This window comes from Actinia tenebrosa, unplaced genomic scaffold (assembly GCF_029948245.1).
Source record: "Actinia tenebrosa isolate PJP-AT-01 unplaced genomic scaffold, QUT_ActTen_1.0 PGA_scaffold1__47_contigs__length_23844297, whole genome shotgun sequence".
Taxonomy (NCBI): Eukaryota; Metazoa; Cnidaria; class Anthozoa; order Actiniaria; family Actiniidae; genus Actinia; species Actinia tenebrosa.
The window spans coordinates 11467058-11493644 of NW_028292578.1; the positions used below are offsets into that span (position 1 = coordinate 11467058).

Sequence of the window (26587 nt, forward strand, 5' to 3'; positions counted from 1 at the left end):
GCTTATTTTCAAGATTCAACCCAAAGATAAGCAAAAAATGATTCTCTGGTGCTCAGGTTGCGATAAAAGTAAGTAATGATTCTCTGGTGCTCAGGGAGAACTGAAGTTTGTCATGCCGGGAGGACAACTTTCCATCTTTGCATGTTCGAAGCGATAATTCGATGAATCAACGAAAGAGGAATTGGTTTACATACATTGTCCTTAAACGACCAACCGTTTTTTCAAGGCGATTTTGACATGGACTTTTTTCGCCGTATTGAAACAAAACTTTTATATATTGAGTCCCGAGTGGACACTTTTTAAAATAACAAAGCCCTTTAAAAATTTTTTTTTCAGTAACTAGGAGAAATTTCAAGAGATTTTCGGTCATTTTTGGGGCTCTTAAAAGTTGTGGGCGTGGCTCTTCAAAACCGCTGTCTATTTTTTTAACTCATCGTTTGATATACTTTTTTTCCATACTCATTTCTTTTTGATACAAGCAGTCAAACACTTATGAAATGACAAGAAAAAAGATAAATGAAAGAAAGAAAGACTGCGTGTTTCTGATAATGTTCCAAACCCATTGCAAAACCCCAAAAGACTCATTTTGAACTCCGCAATGCTAACTATATAACACTGAGATTGATATTTTGTAAATCAATCTATCTCTTCCAGCTTTTATATTTTTCCCTTTTTTTCTTTGAAAATTGAGCTAAAAAATAAAAGTGGGTTGAAAAATAGTTTTAAATCGCCTTACGTTTGCTAGTAGCATTTTGACCACTGACTCTATGCAGCTCCCAGAGGAGGAGAAGTGAAACACCATCAAAGACGTCATGATTCACAATAAAAGTGTGAATGGTATGACTCTGGCACAAAGGTGAACAAACAGCAACTGCTTGAATTTGACGGTTAAACCCTGAATAAGTGATAATTATTATCGCAACTTTTGAAACCTCATGCATAGTAATGAAGTAGTATATATAGTAGGTCTTGTAAGTGGTATAGTGAGTCTTTAAGGAGATTTAAGATGGAATTGAAGATTTTAGAGTCGGGATTAGAAGATTAAGAAATCTCTAATTCGGTCTAAATTAAATCTACCTCAAGATATTGTTTTTTCAATTACAGTTCTTCAACACTTCGACGATAATGATATTAAATAATTCGAATAACTTTAGTAATTCGTATTGAAGGTATGAAAGATGAGCTCAAATTCAAAAGGCTATGACTCGCTCAAAATGGACTAAAAAAACTTCAAACCTTGCCCAATGGTGAAACAAAACACAAAGAACAAGTAGGAGTAATTGAATTATATTTGGTCAGCGTTTTACCCACAAACAGTTTATCGTGCAACGAAGATAGCCCATTGTAAAGCTACAGTGCACTTGTTTTATTTATTGCAGGCGGCAAGACTATTCGTAGTATTCGCTTGGTAAATATGCCTCATGAACAAAAAAAATTTAGCTTTAATACATTTAGTTGTTTTATCCATGCTCAAAACTTCAGCATCAGAGTTGAATGAAAGTTTGAAGGATTAGAATCATCGTTTTGCTTACCTCGAGGTTGAATCTTGAAAATAAGTAAAACTGGAAAAGTTTTAATGCAAGAAACATGAACGACGATGCAAGACAAACTTGCTCCATGTCAGGATTCACGTGTGAACAAAAAACTTGTACATTAAGCCCAACTGTACACAGGGGTCCCATAAAATAGATAGTTAGAGTTTATTTCGCTCATGTAGTTGAAAGTTTACAACTTTTGCTAATAGTACAGTAAATGAGGGTTTTAAGTATATGTATAACATATATATATATAATATTGTACGTACGCAATTAAAAGCATTGAGAGCCTAGTGAGGGTTAACTGGGAAGTTAATTGGTTAGCCCCTAGCCTTCAGTTTCTAATTATTGTTCAGGTTATGGAAATATACAAAAAGTTACAAGTCTAAAGGAGAAAGTGAATTAATAAAGAAAAAATGAAAAGTATCAAGCAGTGTTACTTAGTATTTTAGATTGGAAGTAGATGTTAAAAATTGAGAATGGAAAGTGGGGGAAAAGGGGAATTTAAAAGGAAGAAAACACAAAAACTTTTTGCGCATTTGTGAATTACAGACGCTTCTAGAGTTTTATCAGAGGGTTCGTAAATTTTTGAAATAGCAACATCAAGCGCACGCCTAATTAACATAAAATCTACTATGCGTAGTTGTGTTTTTACTAAAAAATGGAAAATTATCCACACCCACCAAGCAACCGCGCGCCAACGCACAGCCACAATAAAAGAAAAATATGTTAGTTTATCAAATGGCCACCCTTTGAAAAAAGTACGTGGAACGGGTTCAAGTGAATATTAGTATTTTTAATATTATCTCGAATCATATGTCCATAATTATTAGAATTTACTTAGTATTATTATTAAAGCTATTCTTTATTACAATAAGAACTATTAATCTTTATTAGTATCGTAATTAGTAATATTAGTATTATCAAGGATTATTAGTACTATTAATAACATATAATTTCAAATATAAACCCGGAAATATGATTATCTTATACTAGGGAATATACCTATTATATGTAGGAGTCAAAACTGTTGCCCGACGACGTACAAAGCGGGCGAACCCTGGATTCATCATAACAACATCACCCACTCCCTAAAATCATCCAATAAAAAAAGGCGCGGTTGAGCCACCAGATTAAATTGTTTATCTCTGTCCACTTTGAGACCGCGACTTCCAATTGTCACAAATCAACGTACTTCAAGTTAAAAACTCATAACGAACATACGGTGCAAATATACAACACTACCTAGCTAGATATAGTAAAGTGCTTGTCTTAATTCATTAATAACCATTTTGCATGATTTTACAGCGGTATATTTCACTGATGATGCGCATGCGCATGAGGTACAAGAACAACTGGAATATTTGAATGAGATAGCACGTGATCACTAACTCCACCAATCAGGGTTCGGCGAATTGAGCTCAAGCCACGTTTACCGATGACAATGTAAGCTGCATTTTGCTTTTCTGCAAAAGCGCAGATATGTTCTCCTGATCTGTGGTGGTTCTCTATTTTTATTTTTGCTGATTGCTGAAGAAAAATATGAAAGTTATATTAGTAATGTTGCGTAAAAAGCTTCAATTTTATTCGCGTTTTTATTCGATGATTAATACTTCACTTCCTCCGCAAAATAAGTCGGCAATTCCGCTATAGTTCCGTAGTTCCGTGATAGTTCCGTGACAGTTCATAGTTCCGTGATAGTTCCGTGACAGTTGCGTGGTAACTCCGTGTCAATTCCGTGACAGTTCCGTGACAGTTCCGCGACAGTTCCGCGACAGTTCCGCGACAGTTCCGTGATAGTTCCGTGACAGTACCGTGACAGTTCCGTCATGAAAAACAGTCAATTGTCAAAAGATAGAAATCAAACTTACCGAAAATTCTTTGCACTTGTTCGTATAAAACTTTATAAACTCCTTCTGTTCGTCATCGTGCTTTCTTACTTTCTTTTGCCAGTCGAGAGTATGAGTTGAATCTTTGAATTAAAGCATAAACAGATTCGGAGTTGAGCGTAGTGCTGGGTCTTATTCCCAATTATAGTCTGAAAAAGCTAAAAGCTAAAAGACTTCCGAAGGCTCCCCCTGTTTGACGCTAAATAACAACCGACCGGACAATGTCATGGCCGTCATCTTTGCCGTCACATCCATTGATATTAGCCAATGTGAAATCTTAAATCGAATTCTATTTCTTCGTCGACTATGACATACAAAAGCCAAACCCCATACCCCCAACACTAGCCTCACCCCTCCCCCTACCCCAAAGCTGAAATCACCCCTCCCTTACCCCAACACTAGCCACACCCCATACCCCCAACACAAGCCTCACCCCTCCCCCTTAACCTAAGACTCGACTCAGATAAAACATTTACATACATGGATCTGCAGGTTGTTCAAGTGGGGCTTGACAGTAGAACAGGATCACGTGATCATCACTTTTGTGAATATTTTCAATGTACCCTGCATGATATAAAAAATACATTCATCAGTGATTGCTTAATTGGCATGCACAATTCAGTGTTTATCAGTTAGCTTCATTTTCCGAAGAGAAGACGAAAGAAAACTGATTGAAGGTCTAGGGAAACGTACCCACTGTTGCCTTGAGACAATATAGATCTAGACCCCTTGCATCAGTTTGGAATGCTGCTCAATCTGGGGACAAAACAATAGGTACCCAATTCTCAGGAGATTGGGATTCTTTAGTTTTGTCCCTCAGATCGAGCTGCTTTGACGTCAAATGCAAGGGGTCTATTAATCAATCAGTTGTTTTACCTTCCTTTTCAAAGAAATAACCCAATTTTCATATAATAAAAAATTGAAGTAAGAAATTATTTCATTATTCGAGAAGTGACGTGCTCTTGTCTTATCGAAAGTGAGTTGTATATGCCCATTGTCATTTAACCATTAATATCTAGGCCAAATGTCAGTTAAACTGTTAATAATTTTACACGCGCTGACCATAATATTACCTAAAATTATGAAATAACCTGCAGTTAACTGTTAACTACTAATTTAAGGTTATTTGTCGATAGCTATGCTAATTTTTAGGCCAATTACACTGTAATAGCCATCGTATAGATACCGAAAAGACAAACATGCGACGCGTGAGTTTCTTTATTTTTTTCTATAGCTTCTGGTGTTTAAGAGATTTATAAATGATTAATGACATAAAATATACTTTCCAAAGCTAAAATATGCATATAGATTTTTTCTCTTTGATCTAAAAGAAAATACCGTTACGACTCTATTTTTTTTCATATTTCGTATAGCTAATGATATATTTGTATATATATATATATATATATATATATATATATATTTAAGTCAAAAACGTTTTCTCGTCAATATTATTAGACAGGATTGAATTGCGGTTAGACTGTGACCCCCTGGTGTATCTTGCTTTAACAAAATATCTTCCAGTATATCTTTCTTTACTAGCTTTTGCCGTGAATGTAAGGGCAATTATTACATTGTATAGTCACGAAACCTCAATCTGTTTGTGCGCGCGTAAAGTCGTTTTGAAGTGCTTGGATGCGAGGCTACAAGGAAGGAATTTATCGTTCTGACAGTCAACATGGCCGCTGTCGCGTGAAAAATATATCCATGCAGAATTTAGCATTCAGAGAGACAATAACAGCTGTCACTACCTCTGATATTACGTATACCATAATTGAGAATACTAATAGATCCCTGAAAAATATCTCTAGCTTCTCTTCCCTTTTTCTGTTTTCATTGGTTCATATTCCATCAGTTTACTGGTTCTTAAAACTAGAACTAACGCTATAAAATATCAGTTTAACTATTTCGAAAAGCGCTTAAAATATTTTCCAGTAAAAAGCCAAATATCAGACATCATGCAGTCGTTATTTCTGCCGACACTAAACACCTAAATTGTTTTCCATTTTCAAAATAGCATTATTTTTACTGATTTCATTCCTCTATACATAACATCAGGCTATTAAATTTAAGTACACTTACACTCAAAAGCACGTTGGCTGTGTTCGCTGATAGTAACTGCAATAACAACAGTCCTAGTAGAAGCAGTTTGTTCAGCCATTTTTCGCTTTGAAGCTCGCTTCTTTCTAGTCTCTCTAAACGGTGCTTCTCTCTGCAGAATTCCTCAGCGTCTTTGCTGTTATCAAATCCCCACTATGTAATGACTGCCTCTGAATACTACATCAGTGTCCTCAAAAACAACAAAGACCGCTTATTAGTCATGAATGAAATCAAATGAAATTGGGGGAAATTGTACTATAAATATTAATATAAAACTGGCAGCCAATTATATAAAGGTTGGCGGTTTAGAGAAGGCGGGAGGCATTCAATCGTATTTTTCATAGACCGATATTTTTCTATAAATATCTTCCGATATTTAATAATGTTATAAAAAGAAAAAAGAAAAAGAAAAAAGAAAAGATATGACATTTGTTAAGTTAGTTTAGTGATTTCAGGAGATTTAAGGGCGTTGTAGACTGTGTACTGAGTTGGCGTGGAGATTTCTTTCTTCCAGCGCGGGTTGAAACAAGTTTTGAGAAAATAACGCTGTCATGAATAATATATGAGCGTCATGTACGATTACCCACTGCCACATGCAGAACTTTCCTTTCCATCGCCAATAAAAAAAAATAATGTAGGGAAAGCAAAGGAATGATAAGAAATGCCGACATGTTTATCTTTCAGCTGCCGCGGCTTACTTCGTACTCACCAATTAGAATAACTTTTATCAAAGTTTCTATTTTTGTTTACTCTAGCAGGTGTTTTTCGTTAGCTGTAATTCAGTATCTTACTACACACTTGTAATAAGTGTTCTCTTACTAATAAATCATATGGGTTTTTTCGTAAAATATGCTCATCTCTTTTCAAAGTCTTAAAGTGTCTCTTGATCCTTGGTAAACATGCCAGATTTGAAATCAAATAATGAATATACATTAGAAGACTGTTATTCAAAAATAAGTTATCTTTTGTTTCGCCTTGGTTCTATAACTAATACAAGGAAAACGCATATTACAGTCTACTAATTTTTTATTTTAATTTTTTTATTTTCCCACCTCCAAATTAAACCTTGACATTTGCCCCACATGTACAATTTTTAATGTCCTCATTTTAAGTATTTTCCCCTTAGGCCTTAAATTCAGAGGGCGTATTCAATGAATGATATAATTGGATCTCAAAATGGGTTTGATCGATCCAATCTTAATTATATTTCTCCACACGCATGTGGAATCTTGTAAATTCTCGTATTTGATTTATCAAAACAAAATCCGACGAATTCAAGTTATAGAACTCTCCTAAGATGATGAATAAATCAAGACTTGTGTAGGCTACGCGTAAGCTTTGAAGGCAGGGTGCATTATGCACCCAACCCAGGCATACAAGGGCTATTGACATAAGAACCTTGCCCATAACTGGGGCTGCTAAGCTTTTATTGACACTTTTTTTTCGTTTTCAAAGTAAAACCCTCAAAACAACATTTTCATATGGCCCTTATGAGGGGCTCATTGACAATTTTTTTTCAAAGATCTCAATAGCTCCTGGGTATGCCCGTGCTCCCCCGTTGGGGCAAGACATTAATAGGTGCATCATATTAGCGTATCGGATCGATCAAGTGTTTCTGATAAACAAAAACATCATAATCAAGGAAAAGACACGTGGTCTGAAATAGGAATTGATCATTGTTTAAATCCAAGGTATGTAAATATGCAAATCCCCCTTCTCTCCCCTCCCACTCCCATATTTTTGATCTTGGTGAGTTTCCTTGACTTTGTCGCTAAATTCTCACTTTAACGGCTTAGAGGGCGGCTTTAAAAAATCAAAGGTAACCCATGGTAAGCTCGCGAAGCTTTTTGAGTACCAATGAACTGAGGCCCCGTCCACACTATGCCGGATAAATTTGAATCCGAATTTTTATTTATTCGGTTAGGCCTACCGTCCACACTAGTCCGGGCAAATTCGGAACAATTCTTCACCGAAAACGAATTTTCGAAATGGAACCGAGCAAATAAAAATTCGGATTCAAATTTATCCGGCATAGTGTGGACGGGGCCTGAGATGATAATAAATGACACTTGGTGACTCATTTCATTGAGGGTATTGTGACCCGAGTGTATACGTAAGGATGGATAGTTCGACAAAGTCAAAGATTATTTGGACCGAGTCTTCGATCCAATAAATGATTGATTCTTCGAACTTAATTATAAATACGACAATCTCAAATCTCAAGGTCCAATAAAAAGAGCATAAAGTAAACTAAGAATACTCAAAGTATGCTGAACTCACCTACATCAAACTGATTATGAGGTGATCGAATATCCAAAATGGCTTCCTCTGCAAACAACGTGGTTGGAGTTTTCTTCCTGTGACCTCACTTAGCGATTAATACAATGGATTCCATAGCCCCCTCGATAGCTCTTCATGAGCTAAAGCTAATGACACACCGATGCTTGGTATACCTGTGTCTTAACAGACAGCGATAAGCCTGGATCCAATATTATTGTCTTAACAAGAAACAAATGGCGGCGAAACAGAAAAAGATTCTCGTCTTTTTTCCTTCTTTTTATCTTCTGATCTTCTTAATATTTAACCATAATGTCGTTCTTGGGGAGAAAAAGCTGCGAATGGTGAACATGGTAAGTAAGAGCAAAAGATTCTTTAAATATAGTACAAGAAAAACAAGACAAAAGTGGAAGTAAATGTTGTTCTTTTGAATCCACATTTTCTTAAAGTTAGTTAACTTTTGGAACCTTTTTTAATTTTTCTTTAAATCATTCCTCTCTTAATTTATTAATATTCGTTATTTAGGAATAAATTTCCCTTAATTCAGCGTTGTATAAGTTCAATTTAACGGTGTAAAATTTGCATTCTGTATAGCTATAGATTCATCTTTGATCTATCTGTATATGCAAATGACGAGCTCTTTGACACCATGGTGATTTATAGTGACCTTACAAATGAGCTCTCAATATTTCAAGTAAAAATGATTAATTTTACTGTTTCTTTCTTTCTTTTTTTTTTGGTTGGAATATTGCAAAGGCCATTTCATTCTCACCAATTCTTTCAAAGTCTGCATGATTAAATCCTTGAAGAAGAAGCTTTTAATCATTAAAAAGATAAAACTTGGAATACACCTGAGTTAGCAGAGAGACCTTATATTTTAAAGCTGGACAAAGTCCCTCGGTCTATCATTAAGCTGATAATTATACAGCTTCTCATTAATCCCATATAGGTAACTGCCCAATTATTTCTTAATTGGACAGGTCTTGTTGATATGGAATTAATTAGGCAGCTATATAATTAATAGGTAATGGGATTTCATACTTCCCAATCAAGAAATAATAAGACTCGAAAAATTCCTCTGACTGCCAAATTGGACTCGGCCTACGACCTCATCCAATTTTGTCAGTCCTCAGAATTTTCCTCGTCCAATTATGGAGTCCTGTTACATATACTAATGAATAGCAATTACTAGTTGGGACTGCATTACTATCTTGGATACGACCAGTGGATCAGAAAGAAACTCATTATAAAAAACTTGTGATTGTTAACAATTTTATGGCTGGTTTTACAAGTGAATAATATTGTTCTGTTACTAGCATAAGTTAAATTTTTTTAAATCTTTGTTAATTTCTTTTCACATTTTTAGGTTTATCGTCATGGTGACAGATCTCCAACAACTACATTTCCTCTTGATAAAAATTTAAAATATTGGCCTCAAGGACTTGGACAGCTGACTCGGGTATTTCTAGAAAAAAACACTGTTTCGTAGTTAGCTAAAAAATTAATTATTTAACAAATAAAACAGCTTTTTCAGTGCTCTTTTCAGTAAAGAGCGCAGGAATGAAGTAAGCATGAAAGAAGTGCAAGGAGAAGCAGGAGCCATAGTTTTATTATATAGTCACTGATTTTATTTCAGTATTGAATTTATTTATGCAAAAAGAAAAAAACAGTCGCAGGTTCAAGCAGCACTTCAAATTTGCACATGCGGATGACATCAGCACTGTGCTTCGTTCACTTATGAAGCACAGTTTTCGACCAATCAACATGCACGTACTATCCTTACTATATAATAAATAGATATATTAGAGGGCTCGCACGAAACCTATGAAACAAATACTAATTTTTAGTACTAAATAGTGATAATCAAACAATAGGAATTCTGTATGATTACAACTAAACAGTACTATTTAATGTTCACGGTTTTAGTGTGCACTCTATTCCCATCAAAAAAAAAAAAAAAAAAAAGTAAATAAATAAATTAATAAATAAAAGGCTGGTTAAATTTATTTACTATATTCAAATCAAATCTCTAGTTAAATAACGAATTATTTGTTCACATAATGTCATATATATTTATAATACATTGTTTCTATATTCAAAAAGTATTACCTGCATTGAACTAACAAGTGAACTAACTTAATTTTATTTTTGTTTTCATTTTTTGTTTTCTCATTCATTTGTGAATAATTTATTTATAACTACTAATTATTTCTAATTACTGTTTTTATATTAGCTATCATTTTTTTGTGCAGTGTTTATCAATGTGTTCTAATTTTATTTTTCTATTTGAAACAGTTGGGAATGCTTCAAGAGTATAAGTTGGGGAAATTTATCAAGAAACGTTACATAGACGATAATGAACTGTTAAACAAAACTATGTATTTGAAAGACGAGGTAATGTTTCTTTGTTTACCAATAATGATTACGAAGTTATATATTGAAATATAGATGATACTTAAACAAAGAATACCATTTTCAAGAGAATGGCAAATGCTATGAAACAGGAGGGCATAACAGCCAAGCTAAAGAGTAAGGTCTATTTCTTTGCAAATAAACTTGACTTAAAGGGGCACTTAACTTGGATGAAAACTCCCCAATTTTTGAAAGTCCAAATAACTGAAGTATTCGAGGATAATTTGACTCAATTATGATTATGTAAACCAGATTAGTGAAAATCTTAGCCTGTGAGCCACTTGCAGTTGAGAAATTTTGGTTTAAAAGCTAAAAGAACAATAGGGTTGAGTAAATGACGTCATTTACTCACAATTTAGTTGCTGAATAAAACTGCTAATTTTCACACCCCACTTTTGACTGTCAAGAAATATGTTGCTTGGCTACTATCTGGGCCATATAGATAAGTTTAACCAAGTTTAAAGTCATTTCCAATTTTCATCCAAGTGCCCCTTTAAAGTATTTACACACTGTTTATTTGTGACATTTTCAGGTTTACTGTAGAAGTACTGATACTGATCGCACAATAATGAGTGCTCAAGCACAGATGAATGGTTTATATCCTCCTCATGGAAATCAGGTGAGGTTATAAAGCAACGACAATGAGTGATGGGGTTGATTAAAATTTAACAGTTCACCACGAGACAATTTGACAAAGGAGGAATTTTGAAAAATGAACAGTCCCACGACTGAGCAAATTTCTCAAAGATTGTGGGGTCATCATTTTATCATCTGTGTTATGTCTTGCCCCCTGTCAACTCATAATGCCTTGCAATCGACCTTGCCAAAATTGTGGCCGCAAATTCAGTTGAGCTAAAATTAAACTGAGAGAAAAACCAATATCAGCACTGAAAAGAGCGTGTTTACTTTAGTAACCCTATAAAGATTCATTATGTCAGGTGTTATATCGGCCAAGAAAACTTAAGTTGACAAATTTACAGACATTTGTATGTCTGGGGGTGAGGGGCATACGCTATAGGGGTCTATTTGAGATGGGCACCACATTGTTGAAGTAGTCCATTTATCCAAGTAAGACTAAATATAGATACTGGACTCACTGCTCACCTTTGAGAGATGTCGAGGTCATTTCAGGGTTTGATCTGTGAGATGAGTTAGCTGTTTTGGGAACCTTTATCAAACCATTATTAAAACTTTTGGGTAGATCAAAGTAAGGAAACTTTGAATTAATCGAAGTTAGGTTTTTCAAGGTTCAATAAAAAATTGGTTTTTAAAGGTTTTTAATTTTTTTATTTAGATCTGGCGTCCCCATGTGGAGTGGCAACCAATACCAGTACATGTCGAATCACTAAAGAATGATAAAGTATGCCTGTCCAATATTATTCTTTAATTGCTGGCTGAGCTCAGGCAAGCTATCTCTGCACCGTCCTTCAAGTGCTTACTTGTTAGTCATTATTATGACAATCTTTTGTCTTCCTTTGAGATCACTATTACTGTTCTTGGGTGACGAAATGCCACTGCTCCAACTGTAGGGCCTAGCCATTCATTGATTAGTTACTTGTTTGATCTCTCTTTTTTTTTAAATTTTAGTTGGAGACTATCCTATAGGTGGAATGTCACCTGTCTAGTTCTCCGCAACAGTTTAACTATTGGAAGTTAAAATAAATAAACAAAAGAAAATTTAATTTATTATTTTTAAATCACACATTACTGTAGGTACTTCGATGATCTTTTCCTAGATCAATATTGGAAAGGGATGCTGATTGTTTTATTTTATTTTATTCAACAGTTACTTAGAGGTTCAAATTGTCCAAGATATGAAGAGCTGATGGAAAAGTCTTATAGTTCGCAAGAATACAAAGATATAAAACTAAAATACCAGGTTTGTTATTTGTGTTGGTAGTTGTGCTGTTGTATGTCAATGATAGTGTTAGGAAGTGGTCGTGTCGTAAGTAGTGATAGTGTTGTTGTGGTTGGTTGGTTGTGTCATTGACATAACAATTGTGTCTATTTTCAGGACTTCTATAAGGGCCTTCGCGTGCAGACTGGCCTTAATGACTCACTTAAATTTAGGAACCTTTATTCAGTACACGACAACTTGTTTTGTTCAGTAAGTAGTGAAACATTTTGCTCGTTATTGAAGTACATGAAACAGTAAGTAACATCCTCAAACTGTTTGGTGTTGTCTTGTTTTTTTTTTTTTTTTTTTTTTTTTACAGCAATCTCATAATTTGACACTACCATCCTGGGCCAATACAACTGTCATGAGTGTGTTGAAAAATATTTCCAACTTCGAAATGTACCTGCTGACCTCCAGTAAAGAAATGGCTAAACTTCAATATGGTAAGGACGTATCGTGACGGTGCTGTGCCCGAGCATAAATTTTGATTGGCTGAGCAGCTATCTCGCACGCTGGCATTGGTTTATAGGATGTCGTCAATTCCCTTTCTGTGCCGTCTTCTGACGGCTGCAAACTGCACATGCTCGAAATATTGGTGGGAAAACAGCAGAGATGTACGAAACAAATGTGTCTACGTATTATTATTTTTAGTTTCTTTGATGCAAAATCGGCGCGCATTTTGATATACTTTTCGTACAATTGTTTTTCATTTATACCCCAGGAATTATAAGTATATAATTAGTCGACGAGGGTAAATTTAATCACAGGTTTTCTTTTTCGTGAAAACACTGAGCATAATGGTTTGTGATTGCTTGTTACAGGCCTTCTTCTTGGAGAGATGATAAAACATATGCAAGGTTTCGTTAATCACGAAAAAGGGATCAAGAAAGCCTACATCTACTCAGCTGTAAGTAACAGGATAAACATACTAAGGGATGAGGTCAACACAGAGTAGAGTCATGACCCTAGAGGAGTCAGGTTATGATGTTGCAAAGATGTTGAAAAGATGTTGCAAAGATGTTGCAAAGATGTTGCAAAGATGTTGCGAAGATGTTGCACAGATGCTGCAACGATGTTACAAAGATGTTGCAAAGATGTTGCGAAGATGTTGCACAGATGCTGCAACGATGTTGCAAAGATGTTGCAAAGATGTCGAAAGCTGTTGCAAGATGCTAAGATGCTGCAACCATGTTACAAAGGTGTTGCAAACGATGTTACAAAGATGTTGCAAATGGATGTTGCAAAGTTGTTGCAAAGTTGTTGCAAAGCTGTTGCAAAGATGCTGCAACGATGTTGCAAACGATGTTACTAAGATGTTGCAAAAATCTGCACAGATGTTGCAAAGATGTTGTAAAGATGTCGAAAGCAGTTGCAAAATGCTGCAATGATGTTACGAAGATGTTGCAAACGATGTTGCAAATATCTTGCACAGATGTTGCAAAGATCCTTAAGGACAACTAGACTCGATTTGATATCCATTAGCACCCTTCTTCCTTGCATGTTTAAGAGATATAAACATAGTGTCGCGAAAAAAGTCTTACTAATTTTGTCTTTCTATCTTTGCTAGCACGACACTACGATCAGCGGAATGTTAGCTGTTCTTGGTTTATTCGACCGAATTTCTCCTCCATATTCATCTGCTGTTATGTTGGAACTCTATTCATCTGATAACGGGTATGACCATCTACTGTCTTTGTATTTGTCAAAAAATAAAATCGCATCTACAATTTGTTTTAACGCATGGCCAGCCTTTAGGGGGGAGGGAGGCGATGTCCTCCTTTTAGTTTGGGATTCTTTTTCAACTTTTTTTGGTCCAAAATATTCCTAGAAAGTAGGAGATTAAGAATTTCCCTGGTTCTTTGGAGCATATCCCCGGAGCATCCCCTTTCCCCAGATTCCTGGATTAAACTGAACGAGGCATATATTGAAGTTTTATCCAGGCATTTATCAAAATTTTTTTTTCTTTTTTTTCTTTTTTCTGCAGAAATGACCAGTCTGTTCGTATCTTCTACCGATTCGGGCAAAGTGACAAGCCAAGACAGCTGACTCTTGAGGGATGTGATGCAGACTGTCCTCTCAACGATTTTATAGAGTAAGGGCTTGTTTACACGAATGTGAAAATGTAAAAACGATAGCTGGAGAACCGTCTCTTTTTTTTACAGACTGACAAAAGACTCCATCCCAAAAGATAGAGACGCAGAGTGTGGCGCTAAAGAAAAGATGTGCTTCAAGTCTATAGTTTATAAAAGTAAGTCAAACAGCAATAACTCACGCGTCATTGAAAGCGAGAAAAGGGAGAGGGTTTGAGACAATAGTGAAAGAGGAGAAGGAGAGAGGATAGTTGGATTGATAGGAAGGTAGGAAGGACAGAGGAAGAATCGAGGGAGGAAGAACGAAGGTAGAAGGAGGAAGGGACGAAGAAGGATGCCGAGAGAATGGATAAATGGAGGCAACAGAGTAAGAGCTGAGGAGGTTTGAGGAAAGAAAGGAAGGGCGCTGAGAGGAAGGAAGTAGAGAAGAAGAACGAAGGAATGAGGAACGAAGGGTATAGAGAGTGAGGGAAAGAAAGAGTCAATTTTTTGAATGTTTTTTTCTTTCTTCAGGTTTTCTTGCAGCGTTTGCAGGGACACTGGTCATTCTCATTCTACTTTCTTTCTGTCTTTGCTGCTGTTGGTGTAAACGTCGTCGTTCTCGTATGCAAGCGACAAGGGTAAACTTCGATGATGGTCTGTTGAAAGACGCGAGTCTGTTGCATAATCAAGACTATGATTCGGAGTGAAGGAAACAGTATATAATGTGCGGAAGGATTTCACGGCAGACATGTTGTAGGACAGGAATAGCTTTGCAGGACAAGAGATTTCAATCCCCAAGGCAAGAAATCCTGTTCGTGTTATTGCCGGCTCTGCCGTGAAACCTTTCATCTTAAGAAACATCACATAGTTCGCTATACTAGCTTCGCCCGGGTCACAATCATTCAATATTTAGTCTGAAATACCGTCAGGAAATTAATTTACGAATATTTGAACGATAGGAGTGGCAGAAACAATCAACAAAACAAATTAACTAACAATAATAACGACAACAGCAACCGAACAGCAGCATCAGCAACACCACCAGTAACAACAGTAGTAGCAACAACTGTAACAGCAACAACTACAACGAAGACAACAATAGCTAGAAAATAGTGATTTTGATAAATATATTTATCATGGATGATAAAATGAAATATATTTAATGTTAAAAAATAAAAATGTCATTAGTACACCAATCAGGCATACTCGATCATCTCTCAAAACACACAAAGCGCTTTGATTGGTCGAAAAATGTAACACTTGATGAATGAAAAATGAGATAAAGACGAAATTCAAAGCAATTCCACGACTTTTTCTGGTGTTCATAAGTTTATTTAAGATATATATAGCTCTACAAGTTAGTCGATACGGATCATCTAAATACTGTGTGCCGTAAAAACTAATTACTATATTGGTGTTACACACTTTATCGTTTACTACTTATTACCGTCAATGTGAATATCCCATCCTGAGAGAACATCTACATTATGGATGTTCAAAAAGTTGTCAATTTACGGAAAGAACCGACAGGTCACATGACCACTGGATGACATTGTTTTGATAACGCAAGCTATAACAACTTGTGAGGCTTAAGTTGTGAACAAAGGGATCTGGCGTGACTCAAAGTAATCTGGCGTGATTCAAAAGTCACGAATCACGCCAGATTCCTTTGTTCACAACTTAAGCCTCACATCGGTGCGAGTTTTGAATTTGGTCTATGGCTAACTGATATATAATATATATATATATAAAGAGGCTTGTAAAGCGCCTATACAAGCCGGTTCTAGGCGCTGTAAAAAATAATAAATAAATACTATACAAACATAGATTACAAATCATAAGCAAGTCTAAATAAATAAGTCTTAAGTTCAGTTTTAAAAGATTCAAGAGAGGTATTGTTCCTCATAGGATTAGGCAGAGAGTTCCACAACACAGGAGCGGCAACGGTGAATGAACGATAACCATAACACTTTAGATTATACGGTTTTACAGACAGCAATATACTTGAGACGACGAACGGAGATTACGAGCAGGACAATATCTATTTATTAATTCTTGAATGTACATAGGAGCAGAGCCATATAGAGCTTTGAAGGTTAGTAGGAGAATTTTAAACTTTATTCGATATTCAATAGGAAGCCAGTGCAGGTTGATGAGAATAGGAGTAATGTGATCGCGTTTCTTGGTTAGAGTTACAAGGCGGGCAGATGCATTTTGTACAGATTGAAGACGGTTAATGAGGTATTTCGGAAGGCCAAATAAAATAGAGTTATAATTGTCAAGTTTTGAAGTTATGAAAGCATGAACAAGAATTTCAGTGGACTTTACGGAGAGATATTTACGAAGTTTAGCAATGTTACGAAGATGAAAGAAGGCAGTTTTGCAGGTGTTCTTTATATGAGGTACCATGGTGAGAGCAGAATCAAATGTGACACCAATATTTCTAGCTTGAGTAGAGGGGACAATTTCATCAGGACCAAAAAGAAGATTTTGACTACAGTGTTGAGGATTGTTCAAGGAAGAGAAGATGAGAAATTCTGTTTTTCTCTTGTTTAATTTCAACTTATTGAGGGTCATCCAAGAATCAATTTCAGATAAACAATCATTGATGTGCTTCATAGTTTCTTTAAAAGACAGGTCATCATTACAGGAGAAAGGGATGTAAATTTGTGAATCATCAGCATACAGGTGGAAAGACATCTTGTGCTTTCGAAGGATATCAGCAACCGGAGACGTATACAGAATATAAAGAAGAGGACCAAGCACAGAGCCTTGAGGAACACCACAATTAAGAGGAAGAGAATTGGAGGATACACCATCAACAGAAACAAATTGGTAGCGGTCGGACAGGTAAGATTTAAACCATTGGAGAGCAGAACCACAGATGCCAAATTTGGAGCGAAGACGTTGTAGGAGAATAGTGTGGTCGACGGTGTCAAAGGCGGCAGACAAATCAAGCAACAACGTAGCAACACAGTTACGTTTATCCAGGGACTGAAGAATGTCATTACAAACACGAAGAAGAGCAGACTCACAACTGTGATTACGTTTATATCCAGATTGAAATGGTTCGTGAAGGGAGTTAGCTGACAAGTAGTTGTCGAGTTGCACTGCAACAGCTTTCTCTATTACCTTAGAGACCATTTTTAAATTTGAAATAGGGCGATAGTTGGCAAGAATTTCTTTATTTAGGGAAGGTTTTTTTAACAGGCTACGAAGAACTGCAGTTTTAAAACAAAACGGAACAGTACCAGATAAGAGCGATTGATTGACAATGTTACAGATTACGGGCAACAACAAACAAAGATTATGACGTAATAGGTCAGCAGGAATGGGATCGAGGCTACACGACTTGGACAACAGCTTCTTACAGTGTCTTCCCATAGTTTCGGATATTTTGCGATGCAAATCCAGAGGATCCAGCATCATTGTGGTTCTTTCTCCACTTCGATCTTTGATGGAAGATCATGTGCTATATCTAAATAATATTGGGATTCCAGCAATTGCCATCGGTGACGAGGAAGATGCTGAAATCATCCAGCAGATCGTAAATGGCAACTATGTCGTGTTGTTTGGTTCCCCAGAGTGCTTTCTGTCTACGACAACATGGAGAGGAATTTTCTGCACGCCAAGCTTCAGGGATATGATGATCGGCGTCGTAATAGATGAAGCTCACTGCATCGTTCAATGGTATGTTGACAAATTTAAAACTTTTTATCTCTTTTTCGTTTTGGTAGATTTTCAAATTTAGTATAGAGCATTTCTAGCTAGGTTGATATTCACTCTAAATTATCCTTGTGATTGAAAATTAGAGGGTAAAACCTTTGCAAACGGATTTTTGCCTTTTTTAAATTTGTAATTTTTGAGCTGGAATTAATAAGGAACGTGGGAGAAACTAAAATTGTTAGGTCCACCAAAACGCTGTGAAATATTAATTTTTAAAATCATCCAAAATCCCATACAATTTATGCAAAGATGCAAAGCCATAATTGATAGCTAGACAACCAGATCAAGCGAAGATGAACGGATTGATCGATATATAGAAAGACAGACTGATAATCTAACATAAAATAAAATAGAAAACCCATGCAAGAAATACTGTCTACAGTTACATAGTAGTGTTATGCAACAACATAAATGTAGTAGAAACATAAACATGCACATTGATATAGCATGCTATGTTTGAGGTAGTTCATTCAGGATATAATATTTTCATTATTCTATAATTTTTAAAATTGGACATACACCTACTTGCAAGAACGTTGACATACGAAAATAGAACATTAGTGGTTTAGTGGGATAGGAATTATATTAAAGACCCATTGCCACTTACCGTGATGCATCACAATTTATTTACATTTTGAATCGTGTCACCACTGAAAAAACAATTTTAACCTTTTGAATAAACTCTTAAAAGAATGTAAAAGAATCAATTTGTGCCTTAGTGCTATGTCAGAAAAGGATCTAATATGAAGTTATTATTCAATATATGAATCTTTGAATTTCATGGACCACGAAATTCATCTGTGACCGCGGTGCATCATGGTAAGTGGCAATGGGTCTTTAAAGAACAAAAGAAGATGACTGAAGCTGAACTTTTTTTTTGTCTTTTTAATGTATTCCTTTCTCACTAAATTACTAATGTTCTAATATCGTATGGCAACGTTCTTGCAAGTAGGTGTATGTCTTAATTACTGTTTTGTTCTTTGTGTTATTACAGGGGGCTAACAGGTACCAAGAAGGTCCCATTCAGGAAGTGGTATGGTTGCTTAGGAGAATTACATTCTTTGATTCCCAAAGATACTAAATCAGTGATCCTAACAGCAACTGCCACCAAGGCAACCAAGGAACAAATAATGGAAACCCTGAACCTGTCACCAAAGGATGTGCAAATGATCCAGCAGAGTCCTGACAGGCCAAATTTATTTTATTCTACACAATATGTAGATAAAAATGAGCCATTGGAGATTGTGTTTGGGCGGCTTATTAATGAAGTTGATGATATGGGTGCAAACATGCCAAGAACATTAATATACTGTCAAACACGAAAGCAGTGTTCAGTTCTGTACCGAATGTTTGAAGTTTTTTTGGGTCTGAAGATGTACAGTGGTGGAGTAACCAATCCACAAAAAAGACTGGTTGAAATGTTTCATGCTGGCACCCCTAAAAGAGTTAAGGAACACATAATCGAAAATATGGCAAAGGATGATGGACATTTACGAGTTGTCATTTGTACTGTTGCCTTCGGCATGGGTATCAATTGCAGGAAGGTTAGACAGATTGTGCATTTTGGACCATCGAAGACAGTGGAACAGTATGTTCAAGAGTGTGGGCGTGCTGGACGGGATGGACTTCCAAGCTCTTGCATCCTGCTGTTCAATGGACTACTGTCAGCCCACTGTGATAGGGATATGAAGGCTTACGTCCAACAAGAGGGATGCTCGCGTATATGGTTAATGAGCCATTTTGAAAGTAAAGTGGCAAGTAACAGTTTACTTCACCAATGCTGTGGACAATGTGCAATGAAATGCAGGTGTAGTGACAAGGATTGCAGGGTGCTTTGGAGTCCCAATTTGAATGGAGATACAACAAAAAAGTCACCAGTCCAGAAATTAATGACCACCATCAATGCACATGCTCATCATGAAAGGGCCAAATTTACAAGAGTTGTCAGTGAACAACAAAGGGAGAAACTGAGATTGGAACTTCATTGCTTCCAGCAAGAAATGATGAAGGAGGTACAAGTGGATACTATGGTGACATGTCCCAATGTACTCATGGAGTTTAATTCTTTCCATATTAATCAAGTGATTGAACACTGCAGCATTCTTTTTACCATCCAAGATGTTGTAGAGTTGGTAGAAATATGGAGAATGAAATATGCCACTGCCATTCTCATAGCTTTAGATAAAGTCTTCAGTGATATAGATGCTGCTGAAATACAAATGGATGTGTTTCCACCTGAAATGTCAAATTATTCTGACTGGAGTCAAGTCAGGGATGACACTACACTGGTAGGGATGTTGAACAGCCAAGATTTAGAGGATCTAAGTTCTTTTAACACATGTATGGACACAGCAGACAGTAGTTTTTTAGATAGTACTTCTTATCAGAGTTTGAGTACTGCTTAGAGCTTTTATCCATAAGTTAAATCTCTCTTACCCATTTCTTTTTTTCATTTGAAAAAAAGCAAAGTTTATCACATTGTCCTGGTTTTGAGATATTTTCCTCATAAGGACAGTCCCCTCTCTAAATGTGCATATATTATGCAATAAAATGAACATTTGCAAAAGCTAAGTTTAGATTTGAGTAGCATGTGAAATAGCTTTTTAACCCTGGATTCATCAAAAACTACAAAAAGGTAAAAGCTTTGGAATACACGTAGTTAAACATTGAGTGACATCACTATTTCTAAAACATTTCTTTAAGAAACAGATTTCAGAAATAAAGTCATTTATCTTAGCAAAATCAGAAAATTAAGTGTGATTATCCCAAGAGATGTCTTATCAGTAATTCATGATGCATTATTCCATGAGAAACTTCGTGTCAATTTTATACGATTTTTTCCTATGAGAATGAAACTATCTGAAGGATTCAAACTCTAATTGTCAGATTTTGCCAGAGCATTTTTCATATTTCAAAAAAGGCTGTCAAGAGCTTCTTGTAACATCTATATTCTATAGCTTTTACAATTGTGTCATTTTGGTTGAAGATTTTTAGCAGTACAGACATGTCTTGTGGAGAATGTAAATGTGCCAGGAAAAATGAAGTCATTTATGATTACGTGGTTAATGAAACACTTATATGTACATATTCAGGTATTATTAACTGCATTTTTCCAATTTCTCTTATTGCATTTATTATTTTTCTCAACTACATGGACTTTATATTTAAGTTCTATGCAAATAATTATAATATATAAGAAGTACAAGTGGTAATTCCAATATTTTCCTTAACTTGTTTCTGGAACATAACAGGACTCTTAAAGTCAGAACTCTAGTTGTTAAAGTACCAGGGGCTGATCCAGGGGAGGGGTGCAGGGTTTGTGTGCCCCCCCCCCCCCCTCCGATTTGGTTGATTTACAGTCAAATATGACTTTATTACTATCTATTTTTCGATTTCCCAAAAAACTTCCTGGATCCGCCCCTGAGCAATTAGCCTGTTCTCTGACAAAAAAGAGTAACAGAACAGGAAATTAAATTAATGCTGTATTTTAAGTTTGTATCAATCATGCATAAAAGGAATTTAATTAATATACATTCATATGAGAATTTGTGTTGAATTTGTTTTTATCTTTTCTTTGTCATTGTTTATCGTGCTCTTCTATTTAAGATCATGTACTTTTTGTGGTCGTTGATCCAGGAGAACATGCTGCTCATGTCAAACCCATGTAACAAGGTTGGTTGTATTCTTGAGTAGTATCTGTATCTTCTACCTGGAGTAAATGTGAATGCGTCATTTGTTACCAGTTCTTGCACAATCTTGCACATGTCATTCTTTGTTGACTTCTTCACATGCTTACCAGATCTTTTATTGATGGACAGGTTATGGTCATAGTTAATCATAAGCTCACTTGTTATTCCAAGAGAATGACATATCCTATCTAGGGATCTTCTAGAGGCAGCAGGTCCTAGCTTCTTTATGGCTTCCTTCACTGTCTTGTTGTAAAACTCCAACTGCAGATCAAGTGGAATGTTGGCTCCTCTTACTGGCTTGTTTTTCACAGATCTGTTCCAAATTAGCCGATGAGCTGACTGGGGACTTAATAATGCATAAACTTGAAACATCTGATACAAGCACTCCAGAGAGTACTTTGTGGCACTCCCTCCTTGATGCTTAAGGTACATGAGGAAAAATTTCCAACAACGATGCAATCTTCCTCCATCACCTTCTGATATAGCATCAAAGAAATTAAGAAGAAGCATCCCATATTCCAGTAGTGATTTCTGATATGACAACATGTCATCTCCATCTTCCTCATCTGATTTGGGATCTTTAAGTATGTTCACAGTACTGTTGTCACTTGAAACTACAGGAGGGTCATGGCTGGCCTCATGCTCCTTCGAATATTTGCCATTATGAACAAAAGTCTTTGAACATCCAGGGAATCTGCATTTGTATCGTGCACCAGCTTTGCGTTCCTTCTCTTTCTGTTCAAGAAGTTTTGCCAACTCTTCCATGCTTTTGTTCCTTTTCTTATCAACCACAAAAGCATCAATAATTAGAGAGGCTATCTTGTGAAGAAAGTCTTTCTTATCCTTTTTAGGTGACTCTGGTTTTGGAAGCTCAAACTTAGCTGGCTTTTGATCATCCAGAGAACCCATGCCAAGGATTTTCAGTGCTGCTGCAATTATTCTTGATTCAACTTCAAGGATGAAAAATCTTCGACATGCATTGGCTGCTGCACTAACATCCCCTTTGACATTCCTCCTATTGATAAGGTTGCGGTCGCTGTACATAGTACACTTGTCACCAGAAGATGAGATATTATATAGGTTGGAAAAACCTACCTAAAGAGGAAAAAAGAAAAGAAAAAGGTATCCTTAATGATGATAATGACAATAGTAATACTAAGAATGCTTTAAGTAATCTTTACAGCATAAACTGAATGTAATATCAATTGGGGGTGGGCTTTTTACAGGGCGGTCTTATAACCGAAAGGAAATTTATGTCAGCAGGAAGGTGAGCTTATATCCCTGTGGGCTTATAACTGGGTGGGCTTATAACTGGGATTCTACAGTATCTTAACATTTTCTCTAGCACAAGTACAAACTAACACTATCACAGAAGCAGAACAGTGCAAACAACAATAGCAGCATCCAAGCAGTTTATCTAACTGTCTTTTTATTCCTTTGTGTTGTTCATGCCTAAGTGAATTCTTAGTTTGTTAATAACCAAATTGGTGGACAAATAAATATTCTGATGAGCTAAATAGTTAGTATTTGTTTCACAGGTAAATGGCATGCACTCTTTGATTTGTGTTTTCATTTTGACAACCTACCTCTAAGAACTTATTCCCCGAGTGCCAATCAGCTATTTCAAAGTGCAAACCCTGGAGCTGCTCCTCACTTGTAAAACCATTCGCTAAGGATGCATGGCCATTGACTGCTCTCTCAACAGACAGTTGGTCTCCAACAACTCCTTGGTCACCATACTCTTTTTGTTCTCCTTCCCCATGAGAAGGCACATATTTATGGAGGGTTTGTAAAACCTTTATTATCCCATCAGCATCGTTCTCGTTCTCGTGTATCATTCCTAGAAAAGACTAAGAAAAATATTTTTTAAATAAATTATGACAACCATTTAGGTTGCATTGTTAAGGAATAGTGGTATTCACTATTTATAAAACCAGAAAAAGATTATTTATTTATTTATAAAGAAGATCTAATTGGAATGTCCTACCCCGGCTGGATATTTTGCTAAGTGTTGGTAGGGGTAAATGTTATTGCACTGTGACACAACTGAAACAACAGTTCACTTAATTACTAGAAATATTACTGAAATTCGAGAGTGTATGTGGTTGGAAAAAATAAGTCCACCTGACAGGATTCCAACCTGTGACCTTTCAGATACTCTGGTTGGCTTGGTTTTCTCAAGCCCCTGTATGAGAAAATTTTCGGATGCAGTGCAGGCTATATAAGCTAGTGACAACTCCCAATTGATCTTCCTATTATCCCTTCAAAGTTACTTATCTATCTTCTATCATGAAGTTCACTTACTGTTTCTGTTTTCTCATTCATTTCTTTACTATATGCATGGGGTATATGGGAAGTACAGACATCTGAAAGATAGTTTAGGCATGGTACTTTAGCAGCAATGATGCGTTCTGCCAAAGTGAGGTAGTCATCACGCTGCTTGACATTTTCATGGGGACTTGGGAGACAGACACCATTTTCCATTTGAAGGATACCATCTTCTGGAGGCTTATTACTTAGATGATTTCCAGTAACCCTGTTTTCAGTGGACATAAACGTAACACAATGTTTATCAATGTTTTGATGATCCTCTGTCATGTAGTGAACATCCTGACGATAGTCTATATTGTCAAACGTGATCTTTCTGCCCTTATCCTGTTGCACATGCATATTGTCATGGGGAGTTGGCATGTTAGTAGCAGGTTCAGAATTGAGAACTGCACCAGAGTTTAGCCCAGGTTCTGTAGGCACATCTTTGATATGCTGGTTACTGTGCCTTGCCATCCATTCACCTTGCTTTGATACTAAATTTGTAATCTTGGTATCATAGTTCTTTCCAAACTCATCTAACTTCTTGTATAGATATGTATGGCTTGTTGTAAGCCGGAGAGGGGCCAGTCGAGCAAGAGTTGCCTAAAACAAAAATAATGGAGTGTCACAAACATTTTTTTTGCTAAGATCATATCAGCCGCTCAGGTTTTATTCCTATATCTTGAACATGCTTGAAATATGAAATGAAATATTCGCAATTATCAGATTCCTTTTTTCATGAGAAATATTTGTCTTTTGTTAATGCTTTTTTTTAAATTTTCATCAACAGAAATGTAATACTGTTATAATCAGTAGGGCAGCAGTGTTGCTAAATATACATTATTTGTGTAGTGTATATTATAGTATATTCTATTTATGAAATTATTTTCAAATCAGACATAGTACTTACCATCCAACTTGAATGATAGAGGAATGTTGTTATCAAAAGTTGAGCAGCAATCATAGACTTTGACCTGTTACAAAGACAAACTGCAGCTGCCATCCCAATAGCTCCAAAATGACCACCTGAAGTATTTGAGGCTCTACTTTTACTGTTGATTGCAGCAGCTGACAGACAAGAATGCATCAGTGGCGCTCTTTTACTGATCTCTTCGTCCAGCTTTTCCATTGTAAATAACAACATGCTATCCTTGTCTGTCTTCCTGAGGGAGATCGGATTCTTTTTGGAACACAGTTGTGTTGCTTCTTTTTCAATTTCCTTTAACACGAGAGCTGTTAGTTCTTTTTTAAGAGCTGGGCACCTCCACGTTGCATTGGCGATTTGTTTAAAGGTACCCCGAGCTAACATCTTCCCAAGCGATTCTAGTTCTTCAGGGAGCTTTCTCTCCTTCTCTCTTGATTTCCACTTCACCTTTACGCAGACGTCAATATGTTCTGCCTTTGTAGGTGCCCCATTAGTAAATTCTCCCTGAACTGGAGACCCAGGGCAAGGATCAATTGCGGGAATTCTTAGGTCAGGAATTAATCGTAGGTCTTGAGCGGTCACAGGTAGGTGTAAGATATTACTTCCGCTTACTAGAGAGATTTACTTCCGTATATTATGCATGTATGTAATTCATTAGCATAACTGCACGTGGAGAATAAAGCAGAATAAGTGTGGCCATCTTGTTTCTTGTTGTGGTTAAAATACAACAAATTGGCGACGAGGACGGGATCCAAATCAGCCTAAATTTGGGAGAGAAGGTCCTAAGGAAAAGTTCTCAGCGAAGAAGCCGTCGAATCAGCTATTGTGTCGAAATGCCGGGCGGAGAAGCACCTAGTGCAGCGAGTTCATTTTGCTACGGCAAAATAGCGAAATATCAAAAGGGTACCGACTGGGAAACTTACACTGAGCAAATGGATTTCTACTTCATTGCGAATAAAATAGAAGACCCCAAGACAAAGAAGGCAATTCTACTGGCAAATTTGTCGCCGGAGATGTATCAGTTATTAAAGGATTTACTTATACCCGCCAAACCAACCGACGAAGGTACGACGTATGATGTTATTGTTGGGCGACTTAAAAATCATGTCAAGCCGGAAAAATCTGCCTTAGTAGCACGATTTGACTTCGATAACCAATCTAGAAGGGACGGTGAGTCAGTTAAAGATTACGTAGCTGTTTTAAAGCACCTAGCAAGTGAGTGTAAGTTCAGTAATGCCATGCGAAATGAGCGCCTGCGAGACCGATTGGTATCAGGCATTCGCGATGACAAAATGCTACGTGATTTGCTAAAAGAAAACTTGGATGATTTGACGTTCGACAGAGCAGTAGCTAAGTGCATAGCTCATGAGCAAGCTAATAAAGATGTGCATGCCCTTAAGGGGGAGGTGGAACCCAATGTCAGCGCGAGGGTCCACGTTTTGAAAGATGTTAAGCCAAAGGGGAAGCAAAGGCGTAGAATCCCAAAGAAACAAGAGCACAACACTCAGCAGCCTGAACAAAAATGCGGTCGTTGTGGGGAGCAGCATGACCCTAAGACATGTAAATTTAAAAAAGAAAAATGTTACCATTGTGGAAAGGTGGGACACATTAAGAGAGCGTGTCGTGCTTTAACTGCCAAGGGGACCCCAGTGAAAACCCTAGAGTGTAGTGATGACGGGAGCAGCTCCTCAGATCTGAACCATCTAACCACTGCCAAAAAGAGAGAGCCCATTTGCGTTGATTTAGCCCTGGAGA

General features: G+C 36.6%; 4 protein-coding genes across 4 annotated transcripts; 2 read left to right on the top strand and 2 right to left on the bottom strand.

Moving 5' to 3' along the window:
* Nucleotides 1-1683: 1683 nt before the first annotated feature.
* On the bottom strand, nt 1684-7949 carry LOC116298592 (uncharacterized). Its single transcript, XM_031707110.2, has 5 exons — nt 7805-7949; nt 5507-5714; nt 3905-3988; nt 3407-3507; nt 1684-3065 (listed from the first exon to the last, which is right to left on the bottom strand). Exons 2-5 carry the CDS (start codon nt 5583-5585, stop codon nt 2853-2855), a joined length of 477 nt encoding a protein of 158 aa, XP_031562970.1. The 5' UTR covers nt 5586-5714; nt 7805-7949; the 3' UTR covers nt 1684-2852.
* Nucleotides 7950-8004: 55 nt separating this feature from the next.
* Nucleotides 8005-15483, top strand: LOC116298591 (prostatic acid phosphatase). The gene is made up of 13 exons (XM_031707109.2): nt 8005-8154; nt 9168-9260; nt 10097-10195; nt 10746-10832; nt 11508-11573; nt 12000-12092; nt 12228-12320; nt 12430-12553; nt 12932-13017; nt 13678-13784; nt 14095-14202; nt 14273-14358; nt 14714-15483. Exons 1-13 carry the CDS (start codon nt 8038-8040, stop codon nt 14887-14889), a joined length of 1335 nt encoding a protein of 444 aa, XP_031562969.1. The 5' UTR covers nt 8005-8037; the 3' UTR covers nt 14890-15483.
* Nucleotides 15484-17265: 1782 nt separating this feature from the next.
* On the top strand, nt 17266-21235 carry LOC116298600 (bifunctional 3'-5' exonuclease/ATP-dependent helicase WRN-like). Its single transcript, XM_031707119.2, has 2 exons — nt 17266-17872; nt 18903-21235. Exons 1-2 carry the CDS (start codon nt 17514-17516, stop codon nt 20311-20313), a joined length of 1770 nt encoding a protein of 589 aa, XP_031562979.2. The 5' UTR covers nt 17266-17513; the 3' UTR covers nt 20314-21235.
* Nucleotides 21232-24804, bottom strand: LOC116297246 (uncharacterized). The gene is made up of 3 exons (XM_089032179.1): nt 23902-24804; nt 23180-23447; nt 21232-22688 (listed from the first exon to the last, which is right to left on the bottom strand). The coding sequence occupies exons 1-3, from the start codon at nt 24379-24381 to the stop codon at nt 21493-21495; spliced, it is 1944 nt and encodes a 647-aa protein (XP_088888305.1). The 5' UTR covers nt 24382-24804; the 3' UTR covers nt 21232-21492.
* Between the last annotated feature and the right edge of the window lie 1783 nt (nt 24805-26587).